This window comes from Tursiops truncatus, chromosome 14 (genome assembly GCF_011762595.2).
Source record: "Tursiops truncatus isolate mTurTru1 chromosome 14, mTurTru1.mat.Y, whole genome shotgun sequence".
Classification (NCBI taxonomy): domain Eukaryota; kingdom Metazoa; phylum Chordata; class Mammalia; order Artiodactyla; family Delphinidae; genus Tursiops; species Tursiops truncatus.
Window position 1 is genome coordinate 62,955,806 of NC_047047.1, and position 22,575 is coordinate 62,978,380.

At 38.9% G+C, this 22,575-nt stretch overlaps 1 protein-coding gene across 9 annotated transcripts in view; it reads right to left on the reverse strand.

Moving 5' to 3' along the window:
* TTC27 (tetratricopeptide repeat domain 27) overlaps window positions 1–22,575 on the reverse strand; it is a 183,913-nt gene that overhangs the window by 62,018 nt on the left and 99,320 nt on the right. For all 9 annotated transcript variants that reach the window (XR_012325753.1, XR_012325754.1, XM_033838751.2 and 6 more), the window contains 2 exons: window positions 17,320–17,415; window positions 14,594–14,716 (listed from right to left, as the gene is read on the reverse strand). Coding sequence is in view for 7 of the 9 variants with exons in the window: in XM_033838751.2 (XP_033694642.1) it covers window positions 14,594–14,716; window positions 17,320–17,415 (219 nt within the window). In the remaining 2 variants the exon portion in view is untranslated. The remainder of the gene's footprint in view (window positions 1–14,593; window positions 14,717–17,319; window positions 17,416–22,575) is intronic.

Below are 22,575 nucleotides of genomic sequence, written 5' to 3' on the forward strand. Positions count from 1 at the left end.
AAACATGGCCAAAACGAAGGCTGAGATGCCAAAAATTCCTTGGTGTAATATGGAAGAAAGAATCCAACAACTCAGAAGAAAAGGCTGTTGTTAATTTAGCATTAGCAACCTGTTACCCACCCTACCTGTGTCCCCCATTAAGGCCAAGGGGATACTCCTTTCACCCTGACTTTGAGAAATACATTATACCTGGGAGTATCAGCATTTTGAAAAGTGCTATAGTAGATATCCTATGTAAGCTGGGGGTAAAGCCGAGAGGTCCTTCTGTTAAATGGGCTTCCTGATTTCAGTGGGGATGATCAGAAGCCAAGGTAGCAGAGACTTGCTGATAGCCCCTGGAAGCAAGACGAACACAGTTCTTTGTAACAGGCACATCCAGAGTGATAAGTAGAATGGTGTGACTAGCATGGATCATAGGTGATGGCCAACTGATCATAAAGATTTTTAACCAAATTAGATAAACAGCCAACTAAGTACAACTTGATCTACGTAAGACTTAAAAAAAAAAAATCTAGATTTGGAGACTAGATGTCTGACCTGAATCACCATGCTGACACACTGTCTCTCACCCAATTCCTATCCCTGAGTCATTTCACAGACTCAGAGCCTCTTATAAGCAAACAAATACCTAAGCAAGCAACTCAGTACTGGTGAGAAAGGACCCTGTGATAACATAACACGTGTATACCACAATTCTTCTTCCCTAAATAAGTAATTATAACCATTTACCAGGTAATTTTATCCTGGGGAAAAAGAAATAGCTCCTCTTTTCAGGGTTGATTAGCTCTTAGTTACTGCTAATCCCTGGGGACCCAGAATATCACCATGTTGAGTGAGCGGGTTTATGGGAGATACTAAGCCTACCATGGGATGGACTAAGTCCCGAACCCACCCAGTGGTTACTTCCCTGGTTGAATACAGAGCTGAATTACATACATCCAGCAACAAGCAGAGTCCACAGTGAGTGCTACTGTGGGCCAATAAAGGGCCGAGTGAAAGCCTCCGAAGCTGCTTCTCCTCATTAAAAGAGAAAACCCAAAGCAACACCGCATTATCTATACAAACCACAGACATGTGCGCCACTATCACAAACTTGAGAGACACTGCAAAGTGTGTGTGTTTGTACGTGTGTGCATGGGCCGTTTAACCTACCCATTTAAATTGAGAACACAGACGGGTCCTGGAAAGTGTCATAGATTATTATAAACTTAATGTAATGGTGCTCTAATTATAGCTACTGTTCCAGACATGATCTCTTTACTGTAGCAAATAATCACAGCCCCTGACATATGCTAAGCAGGTACTGATACAACAAATACATTTTTCTCTACCCAATAGCCAGGCAACACCAAATGCAGTGGGCTTTAACTAGCACAGAGAAAAGTAGACTTCCCTGTCTTTCCTCAGAATTTCATAGACTTATGGTATAATTCAGTCTGCAAGTACCTTGATTGTCTCACTATTCCATTAGGCCTTACCAGTCTTGATGACATCATGCTAATAAAAAAGGTCAAGAAACTAAAACAAAAAATTATATGCCAATGTCAACCAAAAACCAATTGGAAATTATATACTCTTGTCACTGTAATTTGTTATTAGGAAAATTTTCATTTATAAAAATTCATTTTATACGTTCCTTAGAAGGAACTCATCTATTAAATAAAGCAAGATATGTAAAATAAATGTTTATGTGTTATTTTTGTTATTATTTCTAGTTATTTTTGTTCTTATATGCCCTAAGAATGCTTCAATATCTAAACCTCTTTTGAAGAAACTGTACGTTTCCCCCCAAATCAGAAATTCTTCTTTACATATACAACACAATCTATAAAATACTCTGTGTCTGGGAATTCCCTGGCAGTCCAGTGGGTTTGATCCCTGGTCAGGAAACTAAGATCCAAAAAACTGGCCAAAAAAATAAAAAATAATTAATTGTATTAAAAAATACAATACTCTGGGCCTATTAGTAGTTTGTCACTTTCCAAATAAGTAAACTCCCAAGTAAAAGGACTAAACCACTGCATAGTCATATGTACCAGATCATGCTATGTACTTGCTTAAGCTGGGAACTACGTTTCCTAAAATCCCTTTCCCTTCTGATTTCGTGTTAGAGTTGGTCAGAAGGGAAACTTGCTAAGGATTTGAAAGGCAGAAGTAAAGCAACAAACATCTTTTACTCTTGGAAGGTTGTCATGGTTAAATATGACATCAAACAAGAGGCAGAGATGTCCTGAAGATCCCAGCTTGACCATGCTCTATGTGTCCATCTTGTCTTTCCACTTGCTGGCCCTGCCAACCAATAGCAATCCCAGGCCCACCATAAGACACTTCACTTTGGACCCACGGAGCTTGTAGCTACAGAGATCCAACAGCTTTCCGCAGACCTCTCCACAAGTTCCTTCTTCATCCTCCCATTGCAATGGCTAGAAGTACGTGGCTTCTCAGATTCCCCTGTAAGTTCTGACTGATGCACTTGTGCCAATGCTTCAAGTGGATCGTTAAATGATTCTTTCCCTGATCCTCTTACTCCCTCTTTCACTCCTTCATTTTCCTTCCCACATGTGTGTAATATCTAATTCTTTTAGCGAACCTCTATTCCCCAAAATACTCAAAGTGGCTCTGCTTTCATAAACAAAACCTGAATGATAAAATTGTTTTTTTCATTTTTCCTTTTAAATGCCTTACATGTCCTTCCATCTGACAGTATTTACAGATTAGTTTTTATTCAGCACATTATTAAATGCATTATCTCACTTAACCTCTGTAATAATTCTGAGAGGTAGATACTAATATGCCCATTTTTAAGACAAATACAAGTTTAGATTCCTTGATCAACTAGTAAGCCCCAAACCAAAACCTACTAAGTTGAAAAACAGGACCTTGATTTCAGGTTCAATACTTTTCCTATTTTCACATCAGCAAAAATGGTGGTATAAGGACCTCTAAAATTTCCCTGCACCACAAAAGCAACAAAGAGAACTGGAAAAAAGTGTTAGAATCAACTTTTTCAGAACTCTGGAAATTAATCAAAGATTTGAAATAACCCAGGGAGTGTTTATTCAAGAAAATGATAAAACTCTTGGTAAGAACAGCAAGCTTTGTGTCATTTTAACATGTACCATTCCTATTCCCTCTTCTCCAGCTCTGCACTAGCCTTGAAAACCAACAGCTTATTATCATGGGAAAATTATCAGCCCAGCAGCCACCAGAGGGAACAAAATGGGTTTGGAGCTCCTCTGAAGTTTCATTCCCAGAAAACTGTCTGGTGGTTCCCTGGAAGAGCCCACTTGCAAAGCTGTCTTTACTTAACCTAACTCTGAACTTGTCCAGTGACTACCCTTTGTCAAAAACAATTAGAGACAATTAATTAATTCTGCAGCTGCCTGAGGTAGTAACAGCTGGGGCAAACAATAGGCTATACAAAACACTTAAAGGAAAATAAGGGAATGAGATATACATAAGGGCTTTGAAAAACTCCACCATATTGGTGGGAATCTAGAAGTCCACGCATGTGTAGGGCTGTGCACATGTTCAGGAAAGACCTGAGAAGGCCCTATGCTCTCACCTCAGGATGACCCTGAGGCTTTGCACAAGCAGTTAGTGAATGCTAAGGCAGAGTTGTCAACTGCCTGGCTAAGTGCTGAAAGCGTACCCCAACACACACACACCTAGAGCCCACCATCAAAGACTGGGAGACTTCTTAATTTAGGCATTTAAGGAATTTTCTGTCCAATCATTAGCTGACCATTAAGCTAACCAATCTGAAACTACACAAAGAAACAAGAAAGTATGGCCCTTACATGGGAAAAAAAAGTAGAAACCATCCCTGAGGATGTCCATATGATGGACTTAAAAGACACTTAAAATCTGCTATTTTAAATAATGCCTAGTACAAGGACTAAGAAACTCAAAAAGAAAAAAAAGTAAAAGAAATGACAACGGAATTAAAATGGTATACTAGAAGTAGAAAACAACCATTTAGCCACAAAGAAGGCAGTAATGGGGAAATAAAAAAGACATATAGAAAACAAAATGACCAACATACATCCTACACTATCAGTAATTAAATTAAATGTAAAGGGATTAAATACTCCAATCAAAGCCAAGAGTGGCAGAAAGGATTTTAAAATTATGATTCAACTAAATGCTGTCTACAAGGGACACACTTTAGATTCAGACACAAACAGATTGAAAATTTTTTAAAAATAAAAAGGAAGATAACACATCGTGGAAACAGTAACCAAAAGAAAGCTGGAGTAGCTATACTAATATAAGACAAAATACACCTTAAGACAAAAATTGTTACTAGAACAAAGAAAGGCATATTTTAATGATAAATATTCACTCCATCAAGAAGATAGAATAGTTGCGAGTATATACTCACCTAAAAACAGAGCCCCAAGCAAAAACTGACAGATCTGAAGGGAGAAATACAAATTCAACAATAATATTTGGAGACTTCAATATCCAACTTTTAATAATGAATAGAACAACTATACAGAAGACAGAAATAGAAGACTTGAACAATGCTATAAACCAACTAGACCCAACAGACACTTAAAGGACACTCTGTCCAACAACAGTGGAATACACATTCTTCTCAAGTGCACACAGAACATTCTCCAGAAGATATACTATATGTTAGGTCATAAAATGTCTCAATAAATCTGAAAGTGTAGAAGTCACACAAAGGATATTCTCCAACTACAATGGGATGAAATTAGAAATCAGTAACAAAGAAATTTGAGAAATTCACAAATATGTGGAAATTAAACAACACACTGTTAAATAAACAGTAAGTCAAAAAAGAAATCACAGGGAAATTGAAAACACTTTGAGATAAATGGAAACAAATATATAATATGCCAAAACTTATGGGATGCAGTGAAAGCAGTGCTTAGAGGAAATTTTACAGTTATAAATGCCTATATATCAATAATAAATAATATCAATTCTGGAAGATGGGTCTGGAGGGCAAGAGTGGGGCAGCTTCCAGAAGAAGGTAAGAAACACTAGAGCAGTGACTCTGCTTAGTCTAAATGGGCCTCTTTTTTCCTCAAATTCCTATCCCACAGTTCTTTAGATAAGTCAATTCTTTCTCCTTGAGCACTTACACCTCTTCATCCTGCCGACAGACTGATCTCCCCCAAGGGCAATGCTTGCAGGCAATATATTTGCTCTCTTCAATTAGTCACACCCTCAGTCTTCCTCACTCTCTCCAACATGTTCTATTTTCTCTTCCCTCCTCCACTTATCCACTCAATTTATATAATTTATTACCAAATAAAGAACTAAAAAAGATGTGCCCAGTGAACATAAATAAAGCACAACGGCTTGTAATATCACTTCTGCAGTGTCAAAATGTGGGTGGTCAGAAATCTTCACAGAATGTGAAAAGCTTTGGTATTTCTGGCTTCCCTACTGGAAAACACAGATGTATGTTCTTACACAGTACAAGAAATTTGTCATCTTAACATCTATGAAGTAGGATAAAAATACATTCCCAAACATGCAAAGGCATACTTCAAGTGGCAAATGGCTGCAATGAACCTGGGGTGCCTACAGGAACCTGCAAACCTCAAAGACCATTCCCTTACCCACACATATATACCTATCTTACATATCTATTTTATTTTGTAATTCCACACAACTAATTACTATTCTTAATACAACTTTACAGCAATGACTAGGCACAGTGAATCTCAGCATAAAATTAAGTCAGCCAAGACTTACACAGAACCTTATGAATTATGGCTGGAATAACACTCTCCTTACTCTACCAGGAAAACCTGCAGTGCTTAGAGCAAGGGTCACTCACTCAAATGCCCAGAGATTCTTGCCAATTATTGAGAATGAATAAAGTAGGCTGGCGATTGAACATACAAAGGAAGGAGCCACTCCTCAACTCCAGCCAGTTAGCACAAGAATATGGGAATTTGCCCCAATGTTTCCACATCATTTGATTCTTTAAGAGAAGAAATCTAGATTTTTAGATGAAATTGCCTGAAAATGCTTACTCTAATTTTTTTTCAAAACACTATTAAGCCAAACAAAATACCTCTTGCAACTTCAGATTTAGAAAATTAAACTCCCACCCTACAGTGGACATCAACTGCTCTTTTTCCTGCTCAGCATCTATTCTCTGATCTTCTGATTCTCCTTCCCTGAGGGGAAACCATTCCATGTGGTACAGGTAGGGCCTATCAGAGGCAAGGGCACATGCCTCAGGCAGCTCAGAACTTTTCCGTTACAGCCATGGAGTTGACTGTATTTTTCCAATGGGATTACTAACCTTGAGCTTCCAGGGGCCATCTTGTCTGGCTCTTTGAGAGACAACATCATCTCAGCCCCTGGATACGGCTATCATGATGGGTCTACTAGAATTTTCAGTTGCATGAACCTATAAATTCCTTTTTTTGCCTAAGCTAGTATATGTTGGTTCTCTTAAAACCAAAAGGGCCCTAACATGTCCCTAGAAAACTGTGTTGCATAATTCATTCTATAGACTTCGAACAATAAGAAGATCTGTGAGGGACTTCCCTGGTGGTGCAGTGGTTAAGAATCCACCTGCCAGTGCAAGGGACACGGGTTCCAGCCCTGGTCTGGGAAGATCCCACATGCCGCGGAAACTAAGCCCGTGTGCCACGACTGTTGAGCCTGTGCTCTAGAGCCCGCAAGCCACAACTACTGAGCCTGCATGCCACAACTACTGAAGCCCACATGCCTAGAGCCTGTGCTCCGCAACAAGAGAAGCCACCGCAATGAGAAGCCCGCGCACCGCAATGAAGAGTAGCCCCCATTCGCTGCAACTAGAGAAAGCCCGCGTGCAGCAATGAAGACCCAACTCAGCCAAATAAATAAATAAATAACAAATTTATATCCAAAAATTAAGATGAAGAATTAGATGTGAAATGCACCTAGCATTTTGTCAGGCACACAGTAAGCCCTAAACTAATGTTTGTGTTTTTTCTCAATCCCTCCACTGGAAAACCAGATTGGAAAGCAAGATGCTTGAGGCTTCACTACTAGGAAGAAGGATAGAAACTTGACACAGCTTCTAGAAACATTAAAATTTTCTATAAATAATCATATTAGTCACTGTGTACAGTTTCTCCAAAGACAGAAGAATTGCTGTTGTCAACTGTTAAACAGGCGTTTATGTAACCCAGGTGTTCATGTAACCCAGGTGTTCATGTAACAGGACTGGAGGAAGTAAGGACAAAGGGGAAAAGTACTGATGCTACAGGAAGTAAGGACAAAGGGGAAAAGTACTGATGCTACAAGGTTAAAGCTGAATTTTTCCACTCAAGGCTGATTTCAACCAAACATCGGTTTTTTATGAAAATGTGTGGAATCACAGGAGGAGGCCCTGTAGATCTCAGAGAAAGAATCTGTACAAGATACAAACTGAGTAGAATGTTGCTTTATAGAAGGATAGCAGTGGGAGAAATATTTTGCTGGCCAAATAGAACTTGGAATCTACACACTTCCATCTTAGCATCTGTCACACTATACTAAAGTATTCTGCTCACAAATATCTGCACTATCAGACTATAAGCTCCTTGGAGGTAACTTTTTTTCTCATTCTCATCTTTGGAATACCATTGCCCAGCACAGAGCAGGTACTCTATAAATGTTGGATGAATTCAACTGAAACTAACACTGAAATCACAAAGGGCTTCAGATTCTAAATGAGACATAAAAGATTCTTCCTACTGAGAACAAAGGGAGAACATTTTGGGGACATGCTCTGGCTGACATCAACACTGAGCATGACTAAATTAGGAATGATCTAACAACAAGTTAGTCCTAGCAAACAGAGAGGTCATACAGCAGAATCTGAATTTCACAGGCCCTTCTCATGCAAGTGATCACACCTAAGAAGTGACTCTCCTTAGGACTAAAAATACCGAGGAGCAAAACTGACAGCCTAAGTTCCGTACCCTGGTGATGTACCTTTTGATCAAACAGTCCAGTGTTGAGAGGTAACTGAGAATTTTAGATATATGCAAGAAAAAAGTTAATATAGTGAAAAATATGCCATATTGGGACTCACTTACATTTATGAAGGTATATTTTTCTACAAGCTGTTATATGGGATATTCGGGTTTGAAGCAGGGACCCTACCCGAAGCACACTAGGATTCCAGGAAGCACCCTGTCAGAGACAAGGCCCTGCATTTGGGGTAAAGAATATGGGTGAAAGTTCAGTTCAGTATCTAATAAAAAGAAAAATAAAACATTTCAAGAAAATTATTCCTACTTGAGTCAGAAGGAATTATCAAAACAAACTGCCCTTCCTGGCTGCGATTTGGGCCTTGATTTTGTGAATGAGAGGAAGGAATTAAAAATTCTAATGTGCGATAAGAGTGGCCCTCATCTGACACTGCATCTGGTCAGTATGTAGGTAGGGGAATTGGTAGACCAACAACTACAGGAAGCTCTCCTGGCAAAAAAATGAAGGTGGGGAAATGAGCTCTAGACCCAGAGATGGTACTAATTATAACAAGTGCATTTGAGGACTACAGAAATGACAGAATTAGGCTTAACAAGTAGAGGTTTGCTCCAAGGGGACCAATAAATGGCAGGCTAAGAATTTAAAGTCGTACTATGAATTAGATTTGGCCATCTGACAATAGCTTCAGGTTTTTAAAAGTGTGTGTGTGTGTTTGTGTGTGTGTGTGTGTGTTGTGCGTACAGCTCAAACAACTTTGGGCATAGTCTAACTCAGTCTTTTCCTCTGAAGCACAGAGGAAAATGGATTCTAATTTTTACTACTGCAGAGACTGTTTCTCAAAAACAGGGAGCTGGACCACTGGAAAGGTGCTCTACTGCCCTTGACACAGTGAATGGGACGAGAGGGCAGAACTAAGAGAGCACCAAAGAACCTTGTACTCTTACGGCTGTCACAGACAATCCTTCTAGCAGAAAGGCAGTTTATCCCTAGCCTACATTCTTGTTCTGTGAGAGGCAACTGAGAGGTGAAAAGTACAAAACACTTCATCTCAGCCCAGTCGCTCACTCCCCTTTTCCGTGAGGTGATGCCTAGTCTTATTCACTCTCTGACTGAGCCAACTATTCACTAATTGCTCTTTACATTTATGTGTGTAACTGCACCACGCTCTGGCTTGATTTTTCAAAGGGTACCTGCCAACATAAATATTCCAGGTCCAAGATAAAACAGAATAATTAAAAACAGCCCTTGTTGGGCTTCCCTGGTGGCGCAGTGGTTGAGAATCTGCCTGCTAATGCAGGGGACACGGGTTCGAGCCCTGGTCTGGGAAGATCGCACATGCCGTGGAGCAACTGGGCCCGTGAGCCACAACTACAGAGCCTGCGCGTCTGGAGCCTGTGCTCCGCAACGGGAGAGGCCATGACAGTGAGAGGCCCGCGCACCGCGATGAAGAGTGGCCCCCGTTCGCCACAACTAGAGAAAGCCATTGTGCAGAAGCGAAGACCCAACACAGACAAAAATTAATTAAAAAAAAAATTAAAAAAAAAACAAAACAGCCCTTGTTATCCAATTAGTTGGTCATCTCCTATTTGTACACCAAGTTATATTTTCAGTTGTTCTGCCTATCTTCCTCATTCAAGTGAACACAACAGGTTTTAACTTACAAATTGACCATCAAATTTTAAGGGATTAACAACAACCAGGATGGGGGGCAGATGCTGGGGAAGCAGTGTGGGCTTTAGAGGAAAGGAAGGTCTGAGCTTGGATTCCAAAATCTGCCACTTACTAAGGCTAATCAGTAGAGTGGCAAAAACAATTCATACTTTGTAGGCTGTTACAAATATTAAATGACAGTGAGAAAATAATTCTATAAAGAATGTAGTACATAAAAGGCTCTCAAAATTGCATTACATAATAACAGCATGCTCACAGTATCTTAGCATCTGCAGAGCAAAAATAAAAGTTCTCGAAGGCTCCTATTTCTATTCCTAAAATTAAAAGGTTGAAATGAGAGGGGTGAGATGTTATAATTTGTTTTTGGAGAGAAAATATATAGCAGGGGTTGGAGAGGTATCTTTCACCACATGTAAAGTCCATAAGGAGTGTCTACTTGAGAATTTGCTTCAATGCAATCACTATTCTACGAACACCTACTAATCATTCATTCAGCAAATATATTTAAGTTCTCCCTAGGCTCCAGGCCTGTGGTAAGTGTTGGCGAGACAGCTATAAATAATATAGACACAAGTCTGGCTCTTAAACAGCTTACAGTTTAGCAGGTGAGCTAAGCCAGCACATGAAGGATAAAAGCACTGCTGGGTGTTATAGGAGCACACAGGAGAATATCACCAAATCTTCAAGGGAGATTTCAGGGAAAGTACACTGTAGGAAGCAATCACCAAAGAGACGTCTGAAGAATAAGGAGTGAGCTAAGGAGGACAAGTTCTAGACAGACAATAGCATGTGCAAAGGTTCTGAGGTCAAACAATGCTGAAAATTCAAGAATTACAAGTAGTTTAGTCCTACCAGAACTTTGGGCACAACCTGGATGAGTGAGTACAAAGGGGGGCAAAGCAGAGATAAAAGAGTAGGTAGTGACTTCCCTGGTGGTCCAGGGGTTAAGACTCGGTGCTCCCAATGCAGGAAGCCCGGGTTTGATCCCTGGTCAGGGAACTAGATCCCCCATGCCGCAACTAAGATCCCATGTGTGGCGACAAAGACGCCGCATGCCACAACTAAGAGCTGGCGCTGCCAAAATAAATAAATAAATATTAAAAAAAAAAAAAAGTAGGTAGACAATGCAGTTAGCAAGGTAAGCAGGAGTCAGATCATGAAGTAAAGACCATTCACGCTAAAGAGCTCTGAGTTAATCCTGGAGACACAGGGAAGTTCCTGAAGAGTCAGAACAACATGATCAGATTTGCCTTTTAGGAAGCTTACTCGACTGTAGTGTGAGAAAAGAACATGTGGGAACTCTCTTAAATCATATAAAGAAACTATCTTAGAAAACCCCAACCAAATGTTAAAAAGAATCTCAGCTGTTTTAGAAATAAAAGATTTACTTGGCAATTTAAAGGAAAAAAATGTTAAAGCCCAAAGGCTACGATGATCTGCAACTGTAGCATAATGAAAGATAAGGCTCTGCATCTCAGGTAAGCCTTGTTTCCTAGAAACAAGAGAAAATAAGAGAGGTCCCAACCTGAATCTCTCCACTTCCTTCCCCCCTGCCCTCTCCAGGCAGCTTACGCCTGCTCAGTCTTTTGTCTTTTCACTTATGGACCCAATTTGAGCAACAAAATAAAACTTTTGTTATAGAAAAGCCTTGGGGAAACTGCAGTGTGCCAAATAGCCTTAAAAAATTAAATGCTAGCAGATGAGAACCAGTTCTGACCCCAAGGTCAAGCAAAACTAATCTTGGCTATTTTGCCAGTGGTCATTAAATAACGAGAATTTCTGTAGGTAGTTTCTAAATTGGAAAGTCTGAGATCTTACTAGTGGGGTGCAAACATGAGCACCAGAGCATAATAATTAGACTTAGATACTTTTCCGAATTTGCCTTTCAAAAATAAATTATGCCATTAAGCACTAAATGCAAGGATTAAAATTTCACAAACTTCTACTTAAATCAAAATGTGGTGACAACTACTGGCACACAACCAAACACTAAAAGAATCTTAGCTGTTTTAGAAATAAAACATTTGCTTCCAACTTGATGCAAACGTTTTTAGGGTCTATGATTAAGCTGATCTGTAAATACAGCATAAGAAAAACAGGTAAGGGAAGTCTTTTATGTGGCAAATAAAAAGCTAATATCAAGATTTTGAAGGATGTTTGGCTGTAACTCACAAAAGACTTGAGACAAAGTAAATGACTATACATTCCTAAAAATTAAAATATGCACATTTTATAGAGTGATTAAAAACATAGGAATTTATCATTACTATAAGACATTTCTTATAAGGTTATGTGCAAATTTAAAAAATAATAATACCACAACTACTTTAGGAAACATAGTCAAATCCATTCCATAGTCCATCCATCCAAAGGAATGGACTCATTATATATTTTTTTTTACAATAAGAGAAGGTCTCTACTTTCCATACTTTCTAAAAATAATTAAATAAATTTAATATTTCAAAATGTGCCCTGGGTATTTGTGATTCACCAACTTGCTTAATTATTTCAAAAATCACTATTTCAAAAATTTCCATATTTTTATATACAGTTATTATTTGTTCACTGACCGATGTGAAGAATGATGCAATGGGAACTACATCAATGGTATCCTGGAAGTCAAGATACCATTCACTCATCCATTCATTTCTTTGTTAAACAAATATCTGAGTACTACCTGTGTGCCAGATAATGGGCACTAAAAAAAAAAAAAACTTAAGTCCCTGAAGAAACATAATACTAGATTTCATCAAATGTGAGATGCCATCAATAGTAAGACTAACTCTTAACTAATAAAGAAAAAATGCGGGCTTCCCTGGTGGCACAGTGGTTGAGTGTCTGCCTGCTGATGCAGGGGACACGGGTTCGTGCCCCAGTCCGGGAAGATCCCACATGCCGCAGAGCGGCTGGGCCCGTGAGCCATGGCTGCTAAGCCTGCGCATCCGGAGTCTGTGCTCCGCAATGGGAGAGGCCACAACAGTGAGAGGCCCGCGTACCGTAAAAAAAAAAGAAAAAGAAAAAACGCTTTCAATTAAATTATGACACAATGCCATGGATGAATCACATCAGCCTCTCAGTGCTTTGATATTTTTGAAATCTATTCAGAAAAATTTGGCAATTTTTCCTGCCCTCAATACACTGCTTGAAATTTTAAGTGGCAACCATTTTTTCACAGATCTCAGTACAAAACACAGCTTCATTTACTTTGGGATGTCTTCCTTTCTTGGCTGCCATAAAGCTTTTAGTGTTATTAAAGAAAAGTAAATGGAACTGTGATGATTTTGCCAATGGCACATGTTCACTTCACTAATGCTAAATTCACACCTCTTGACCTTGTTTTGGTCCTTTACTGTGTGTTCAATAACTTTGTGTTTCAACGCCATATCATAAGGGAATCTTTTTGAAGATATCTTAAATGGCAATTAAACCCAACATATGTAGAGCTGACACTGTGTACATAACTCAATTGAAATGATGATACTAAATATAGCTGCAACTAAACTTGTACAAGCACAAGCAATTACAACCTGGCCAAATGGCCACCTGACTGACAGCGACTGACAGATGCCATCAAGCGACAGATATATTCCAAAGACGTTAAAATGTGAAAAACATTATGTCTTAGAATCAGTAATAGCAGCAAACACTCACACAGCACTATGAGGAAAGCACCATTCTATGTAGTTTACATACATTATGCCACGAAAACTTGTAAGGTAGATAGATTATGTGCCTCTAGATGAGGAAACTGAGGCTTGGGGGCTAGGGGATGTTTGAGCAACCTGCCCCAATATCACAAAGCTAGCACGTGCCAAGGTTAGCTTTTGAATCCAGGCAGTCTGGGCTATGCTTTTAACCATTACGTCATGTGGTCTCTTAAGTTATTAATCAATAACTAGCTTTGTGACCTAACCCGAATCGTTAGAGACTCCTTTCCTTACCTGGAAAAGGAGAAAAATGGAACGGATGATTATGGAGCCCTTTCCCAGGATGAAAATATTATAATTCTATAATCTTCTATAGTAACATGTTATCACCATGGTAGTCTCTCCTTAACCCAATACAATTCAAAGACCTTCACTGACATTAGTGATTAGTGAAAGGAATGTAACTTTTACTATTAGTCTAAAATACACACACTTAGAAAGGTATTAAGAAACAGACACACACGTACCACCATTTCTCTTTTTCAGGGTGACGGCAGAAGGTTGACTGTAGACACAAATGATCCAATTTGTGGGTTTTACTCTGCCTGTGTACTACATTTATGATAGAAATTTAGCCATTTAAAATTTTAATCCAAAATTAACAAATGATTTCAATGTGTCCATTGAACATACACACACTGCATAGTCCTTTTTTCTTTCTTTAAAAATTCTTTTCATTTATGAAGGAAAAAACAATAGATTAATAACAGATGCAAATATGGCAACATTCTCTCTCTTGACCCAATTTAAAGGTGGAATTAAATGCATTACACACTTGACAACTCTTCTGCCCCAAGGCGGGGTGGGTTGTCACACTCTTTGGATTTTCTACAGGCCAAGCCAGCTGCCCTCCCTCCTAGGTAACCTTCCTTCAGACCCACAGCCTCTGATCATAAGGCAACACAATGGTGCTTAAAATAATTTCTAATAGTTCATTTTGAAGTTGTCTACAGAAGGAGAGTTAATAAAGGAAAGAGATCGCAAGGTGCAATGTGTTTAAAGCTTTCATTATTTATTCACAAACATCAAATACTGTATCAGTTTTGGGCCTTGCTTTTCTCTTTTATATACACATACACATGCAGACAAAATAACCTGCCCCAACGGAAATCAGAGAAAACATTAAAAAGATTTCTGGGGAAAAAAGTGAAAAAAGGAATATAAGTGAACTGTTGGCAAAAGTAGGCTTAAAAAACAAGTGAGAAGACGCTCAAAGATGAAAGGCCCTGGCCAGTACACAGAATTTTACTATTACATACCTTCCCATGCTGCCCAGCTCTTTCATAACAAATGACAACATCTTCCCACATTTCTAGCTTCTCAAATATCTGAAGGGCTGAACTGGTACATCCCAACTCAAAGAGTAGACTTGCAAGCTGGCGCTAGAAAATCAAGTTAAAATAATGAACAATCCTTTACACAAAGACAGATTCCTATTCCACTTGTAGGTATATCCAATCTGCCATTTTAAGCATCTGCTTACTGTATTAAATGCCTAATTTCTACAATTCAACCTCTACTAATTAGAAATTTGCAATCATTCAATACTTACCTTTACTTTAGCAAGCCTCTTTAGAGGGGGTAAGGAATTAAAAAACAATATAGGAACTGTTCAAAACACTCAATATATCAATTTTTTCCCAAGAATTCAGAACTTAAAAGGCAAAATCTGTATTTCTTCATTACCTAGAGATTCTATATAGGACAATCTCTGTTGTAAAGCTGATATCCAATAAATCAATTTTTAAAACTCTAGTTAGAATGGCCATTATCAGAAAGACAAGAGATAAGTGTTGCTGAGGGCGTGGAGAAAAGGGAACTCTTGTGCACTGTTGGTGGCAATGTAAACTGGTGCAGCCACTACAGAAAACTGTATGGAGGTTCCTCAGGAAGCTGAAAATAGAACTACCATATGATCCAGTAATTCCACTTCTGGGCATATAGCTGAGGAAAATGAAAACACTAATTTATTTTAAGCACATCCTAAAAAACTTAGCTACTAATTTCCCAGTCCTTGGCAGATAAAAGGGTACAAATTATGGTAAGGTGAGTGAAGGTTAAATATATTCAAAAATAAACATACTGTATATTATAAGTGATCCAACCTGCAGGAATAGAAAAACAATATTAAAAAGGTTTAAAAAGTAGGTGAGACTCTTGAAGGTCTGGTTTCAAAATTCAATACATATTTAAGAGTTAAGAGGCTTATGGACATGGAACATGCAGGACTAACAAACTTAGAAAGTAAAATGAAATATGCCTGAAAATTATAAGCTAACATATTATCGAAATAAATAAAAGGGATGGTCCAATTCTTCTGTATCCTATGAAATACAAGAGAATTTGGCTATTTTAGAATATGTGGTTGGACATTTTCAAAACCTGAACATAGCATGTGGGAGCTGGAATAAGTCTTAATGCTCATGTAGTAAGTAGTTTAATCTTTTCATTTAACAGATGAAGGAAGTTATGACATCTAAGCTGATATGATCTTTAGCTAGCAGTAAAGATGAATTCTCTTTTTATAATAAACTATGCTGTTACTTCTTGATCTTTAAAAATAATACATAAAGATATGGTTACTCCCTATTATGAAAGAAAAATGATTTAATTTCTTAATGAAAGAGGATGTTTATCTAACTGCCCAAATATCCTAAAATCCACAGCTTCCTAAGCAGATAAAATAAACACTTAGCCTACATCCTAAATTTATTTGAACAGTACTTAATTTTCCTAATGGTTCTGTTCAGAAACAGAGTAACAGCTACACCCTCAACAGACATGTTTTGTCACAATAACAGTCTGAGAGGTTTATACACCACAAATCACACAGTACAAAGCACTTAAATTTCACAGATCAGGGTCAAAAACATGCCAAAAAGTTCCAATTTTTAACACCTTCCTGATGAAGAAGCTACTCCTTTTGAGATGATATAACAAAGCTTTTTATGTGCCTATGTTTTATTAAGATGCCTTCAATAGATAAAATGAATCCCAATGTGTAATAAACCCCCTCATTTGCCCTGTGCTTAAGAATATAACCTACTCTCTAAGAAATCTTATGATGGAGATTCTGAGTCACTGAATTGTGGGTTGGCATTTATAGTTCTAAATCACTGCCTATGTGCCTAATCCACAAGAGAGGACAGGAAGCTGGTTAAAATGACAATAGTTACTAAATCATCTAGAAATTTCTGGCTAGCATCATTTAACTCCACTTAGCCACTCTGCACCATAGCTTTCACATCTGTAAAATGAGGCTATTTCACAAAATTGTTGCAATAAAATAAGATAACGTGTGTGAAAGGCAGAACAAAATGTGTACCTCATAATAAATGTGCAGTAAAAGCTGGCTGTTATTATTTGTAATAATTACAACCCAGTGGAGACACAGGAAAGGAGGTAAACTAGACTAAAAGTTGGGAAACTAAAGATGTAGTTCGTGAACAGCTCTATGATCAACATTGGAAAAGTGTAATTAATTGCACTGGGCCTCAATTTTCTTTTCTGTAGAATTAAGAAACTGGACCACATATCTGAAGTGGCCTTCAGTGCTTAAAATTTTACAAACTAGAGAACCGACGCCTCTTACACAGGAGAACCATGGTGTGGGAGCTAAACTAGGTATTCTCATATCACTAGAAAGAGGAGAGTAGTTAAGGGTATCCCACAATATCAAGTATTGAATAAATGCTTTCCTTAAAAGGAAAGGTTCATTCTTTAGCAGAAGGTCCTTAAAGGGCTTTTAAACATTGAAAATGAAGACTTCTGTGGTTCTAGTTGATCTAGTTTAAATTTTTTTTAATGTTATAAAAGTCTAATATCACTTTACTCAAATAGCAGTTTGAAGTAACTGGCAATCCTCAGCTAGATACTTTTATTCTTTTCACTGAAATATTTGAAAACTCAAACATAAACATCTAATGCGTTTATCTTTCAAATGCGAAGTATTTTCCATACCCAATGACAACAACAACAAAAATACCTGAATGGCCCAATGAGGTGGCACTTGACAGCAATAGAAAATCTTCAGACGTTCCAATACAGACGTAGTCTTATCTTCAAATTGGTCTGCAAGAGCCTTAAGAGCATGTATCATAATCAGAATCTATATGTGCAATAACTTTTTAATATAAACAACATTCTTATTGCAAGTTATACAGACATATAAACAATAAAGAACACAAGTTACTTTGATAAGGTGATGGGATGTGTGAATTTTTTCTTGAATTTCATTTTTTTTTTGGCTGCACTGACTCTTCGTTGCTGTGCACAGGCTTTTCTCTAGTTGCGGTGAGCAGGGGCTACTCTTTGTTGCAGTGCGCGGGCTTCTCATTGCGGTGGCTTCTCTAGTTGCAGAGCACGGGCTCTAGGAGTGAGGGCTTCAGTAGTTGCAGCATGCGAGCTCAGCAGTTGCAGCACTCGTGCCCTAGAGCACGTGGGCTTCAGTAGTTGTGACACATGGACTCAGTAGTTGTGGCACGTGGGCTTAGTTGCTCCGCGGCATGTGGGATTTTCCCAAACCAGGGATCGAACCCTTGTCCTCTGCATTGGCAGGTAGATTCTTAACCACGGCGCCACCAGGGAAGTCCTTGAATTTCGTTAAATATTTTTAAAAACTTTAAATTAATCAACATCTATGTAAATTTGTACATTTAAAACTTACCAGGAAAATAGTTTATTTTTATTTATTTTTTTTGGCGGTACGCGGGCTTCTCACTGTTGTGGCCTCTCCCGTTGCGGAGAACAGGCTCCAGACACGCAGGCTCAGCGGCCATGGCTCACGGGCCCAGACACTCTGTGGCATGTGGGATCTTCCCGGACCAGGGTATGAACCCCTGTCCCCTGGATCGGCAGGTGGGCTCTCAACCACTGCGCCACCAGGGAAGCCCAGGAAAATAGTTTTTTAAATTGAGGTTTCCTGTAATAGTTCTTTCAAAGAACTAGCCTTATTAATCAGCCTTTTTACTTTTTCTAAGAAAAACTGTTCTTCAGCATATCTATTTCACAGCCATACTGTCACTGTGACAATGGCACTTTCTAACATAAATCAGAGAAAAATTACATGAAGAACTTCATTTAGGAATTTTCTAACGAATAAAGTGAAATCAAAGCATGTGTCTATTTGATCACAGAGGGTGAGTTCTCTTACTCTTCAGCAAGAGAGACATAGGGCAGGACATTCATTCATGTGAGACCACCCTTAAGGTGCAGTGGACAGCTTCAAGCTGCATGCACTGAGGAATCCCTCTGCTGGTTTGAAATACCTGCACTTTTTTTTTTTGTACTAAGTAACTGAACTCGAAGAGGCTATGTTAAGAAGCAGACCAACAAGACCAAGATGGCTGACTCTGAGCAAAGGTACCAGGGCCAAATGCAAAGCCAAAGGCTGGCACTAACTGGTAGTCACGTGATGAGTCATCGCAAGACCCCACATATTCAGCATCAAAGTGAATGCAGACGCACGGGAGTCCTAGGTAAATACACAGACAGTAGTTCCATTACCGTGATCATCTTCACCTGCCTCCTCATTTGCCATACAGTACGCATATATGTTTTTTCTGTTTTATACGGAGACCTCTCAACTGTGAATTATCATGACCTTTTTTGCATAATGCAGTGCTCAAATTTTCTTTTTTTGGCAATTGACTAGTTTTCACAGGCCTATCTTATAAGGATTAGATGGCAACAATACGTCAACGTTAATTTTCTGATGTTAATGCACATATTGTAGTTATGGAGGAGAGCGTCCATGTATTTGAGGATGATGAAGCTCTATGTTTGCAACTTACTTTCCAAACTTCAGGATACAAAAGACAGCTGGTCCTGTACTTAAAACTTTTCTGTAAGTTTGAAATTTTTTTCAAGTTTTTATGAAATTAAAATTGAAAATTTCAAAAACAACAAAAAAAAGTAAGAGGTAGCAAGTTCAAACTTCCTCAGGAGAAAGAAAAGGACAAGAATCTAACAAATCCCACTATAAGTAAGAGGAGACCAGTTTCTGAGCAGGGGAACTGCTCCTCAACTGGGGGAGAAGGGAAGTTCTCTATATGATAATAGGTGGGAGATACATTTGTTAGTCTAAGAATACCCTGCAGAATGAGAAAACACTCATTACATCACTTCTTTGACAATCCAAGATGTTATTCAATCAAATCAGTCAGAACAAACTGAGTCATAACCAGACTCCTAAACCATCTTGATCAAAACATTTTTAAAGCTTTCTGGCCTTACTTCAGAGAAACTTAATAGCAAAAAGGTTGCATGCTTCTGCCCAAAGCTATTTAGTTGTAGGAAAGAGAGAAGAGAAGAAAAACCTCTGGCTGAATACATATGGTTACAATACATAAATAGAAGGTTCACTGAATTACTTCATTAAGGGGGGCAAATTTTCCCTTTTATCAAATTCTTTTTATTCCTTTGGAAAGAAAAAATAAATAATGCTATTTAATAATTAAAAGCCAAAAGCAACATCCCAACATTTACTTTTATGAAGTCTTAATTACATGCAAGACATCTGATTTTCAAACAAAACTCACGCTGTTTGCTGCACTTACTGCATCTAGCTAAAACGTATTAATCAGTGCTCAGTAAATACTTCCTCATTTATTAATAAACAGATTTATTATGTATTTCAGATACTCTCAGATACTTTTAGATGACCTCAGAGTGTCTCTGGTACTCTCAGATACTCTCCAAAATGTCAGAGACCACCGGAGAGAGCAGAGAATGAACATTTACTTGAATCTGATACCATAAATAAGCCCCTGTACAAGTACAGCCATGCTTTATAGAACTCGAATAGGCCATGTGTATGATAAAGATTAAAAACAGAATTCTAACCTATTTTCACTCCTGCACAGAATATACTTCTTCCTACCTTAAATATGACAACCACCTAAAGATTCACCTACCAATAAAACCAGGAACATCAAATTAACTTGTCTATTTCCTCTACTGAATTCAAAGTACTCTCTTATTTGCTAACTCACCCCAAATACAGGAACTTATTTACAATTCATCTCTAGGTTTTTCAGAGCAGGATTATTTCTAGTGACTCATTCTGGAATAATCCCATTATAGTCAAATGAACTGGAGTCCTTTACAAGAAAAAGAGTACTGATAGGTGAAGTGGCCTGCCTGCTGTTCTAGGTCAACTTCCAACAAGCAAGTCATTTAAACACAAAGGCACTCATCTATGAAATGATTTTCTAAATGATCTTTTGCACTCCAAACACTCTGAGTATATGGCTTTATCAAAAGAGTATTTTGTTTAATTTCAAGCATCTGAGGAGGTTGCTAGTTTCAGGTACCATTAGCCGAACACAAGCATCAGGTTCATTCCTCAGGGGCAAACTGTACCAAAGCGGTCTGGAAGACAACGGCAGGACATTAAGTCCTAGGAGAATGGGACTGAATGAACAGCAAGCCCGAGCCCCTGCCGTGTATACGTGTGTGTGTCAACGTGGACAGAAACAGTAGCTCAGAGACAAACTGGCACTTTGTAAGCTTTCACACACCCCCAGAAATTGAGGTAAATGACCTCTAAAGCAGTGTCCTACCCTTTCACTTCCTATTTTCTCTCTCCAGTTTCTAAATTTCATGTATTTCACACCTGAAAGTCATGGGCACTTGGTCATAAGTTAAAACTGGTATGAGAAGTTGCCTTTAAGGGAAAATGGTAACATCAAAAATGGAGAGAGAGAGAGAGAAGTGAATATACCCTAGACCAATCATTAAGAGTTGAAAGCAAGCAGAGTGTACATAGGAGGGTGACAGAAGAAATGTGGATAAACGGGAAAGACAATGAGTAAAGAGTAAGGAAGAGTCTAGAGCTCAGTCAGGAGGTGGGGGGACAGCCAAGTCACAGAAAATCCAGGTATGATAACTGCTGGGAGACACCAAAGATGACCTCATGATGTATAAGCTACTGTGATATGAAACTGTTTTCAAGTTTTAAGACTCCCTTTTAATGTCTTTTTCTCCCCAAACTCCATCGCAAAGCATTTATACTTTGAGTGTCCTTTGAGACAACGTGCTTGTGCATATAGATTCTCTAACCCCAAACAATAACGACTCTCCAGCCTTCCAGGAGCCACTGTACCAGAGGTCAGGAGATACCTCTAAGGAATGGGGAATAAAAGATACCTCTAAGGAATGGGGAATGAAACCCTGGAAAACAATGATGGGTCCTCTCTTTTCAATGCTCTGTTTTCAGTACTGAAAGAACTTCCCCTCCAAAAAACTAGAGAAGATCAAGGCTACATTTTAAAATTAGCACATGGAGAATGACTTAGTATAGAAGGACGATTCTGAACAAGGTCTGGTATGATTTAGACTTTATTTATGTGCTCGTATCTAAAAGTATGGCACACATATCTTCAAAAGAACAGAGCTAGTCCCTAAGGACCTACACTTTCACTGAAGGCTATTCTTTCTTGCTTGCGTGATATCAAAGTGTTTATCCACTTTCTGAAGAGCCAAGTAGAAATTAGCTGATAATCTAAAAGGTATGATTGATCATATGCCAAATCACCTTGCTTTTTTGTGCAATGTGAGTGTGTGTGTGTGTGTGTGTGTGTGTGTGTGTGTGTGTGTGTAGGAGGGTGGGATTTATTATAAAAATACGTACTTAATCAAATATATCCAACAGTTGGGCTGAACTGCTCTCTTTGACAGGAGTCTGCAGTCATTCCGCCATGATTCAGAGTGGTGAAGCTAACTGCCATCTCAAGCTCCCAAGCCCAAGAAAACTTCTAATAGGAACAAGGGGAATGAGAATCAAAACCTATTAACAACCTACTAAGTTGTTAAACCTATTGTTAATTCAGTTTTACCTTGTGTATTGGGAATTGCAGGGAATCAGAGAGATTAAAAAAATGGCTTGCCCAGGCTTCCCTGGTGGCACAGTGGTTAAGAATCCGCCTGCCAATGCAGGGGACACGGGTTTGAGCCCTTGTCCAGGAAGATCCCACATGCCGCGGAGCAACAAAGCCCATGCGCCACAACTACTGAGCCTGCACTCTAGAGCCCGTGAGCCACAACTACTGAAGCCCGTGCACCTAGAGCCCGTGAGCCACAACTACTGAAGCCCGTGCACCTAGAGCCCATGCTCCGCATCAAGAGAAGCCACCACAATGAGAAGCCCGCGCACTGCAACGAAGAGTAGCCCCTGCTCACCGCAACTAGAAAAAGCCCGTGCACAGCAGCAAAGACCCAACTCAGCCATTCATTCATTCAT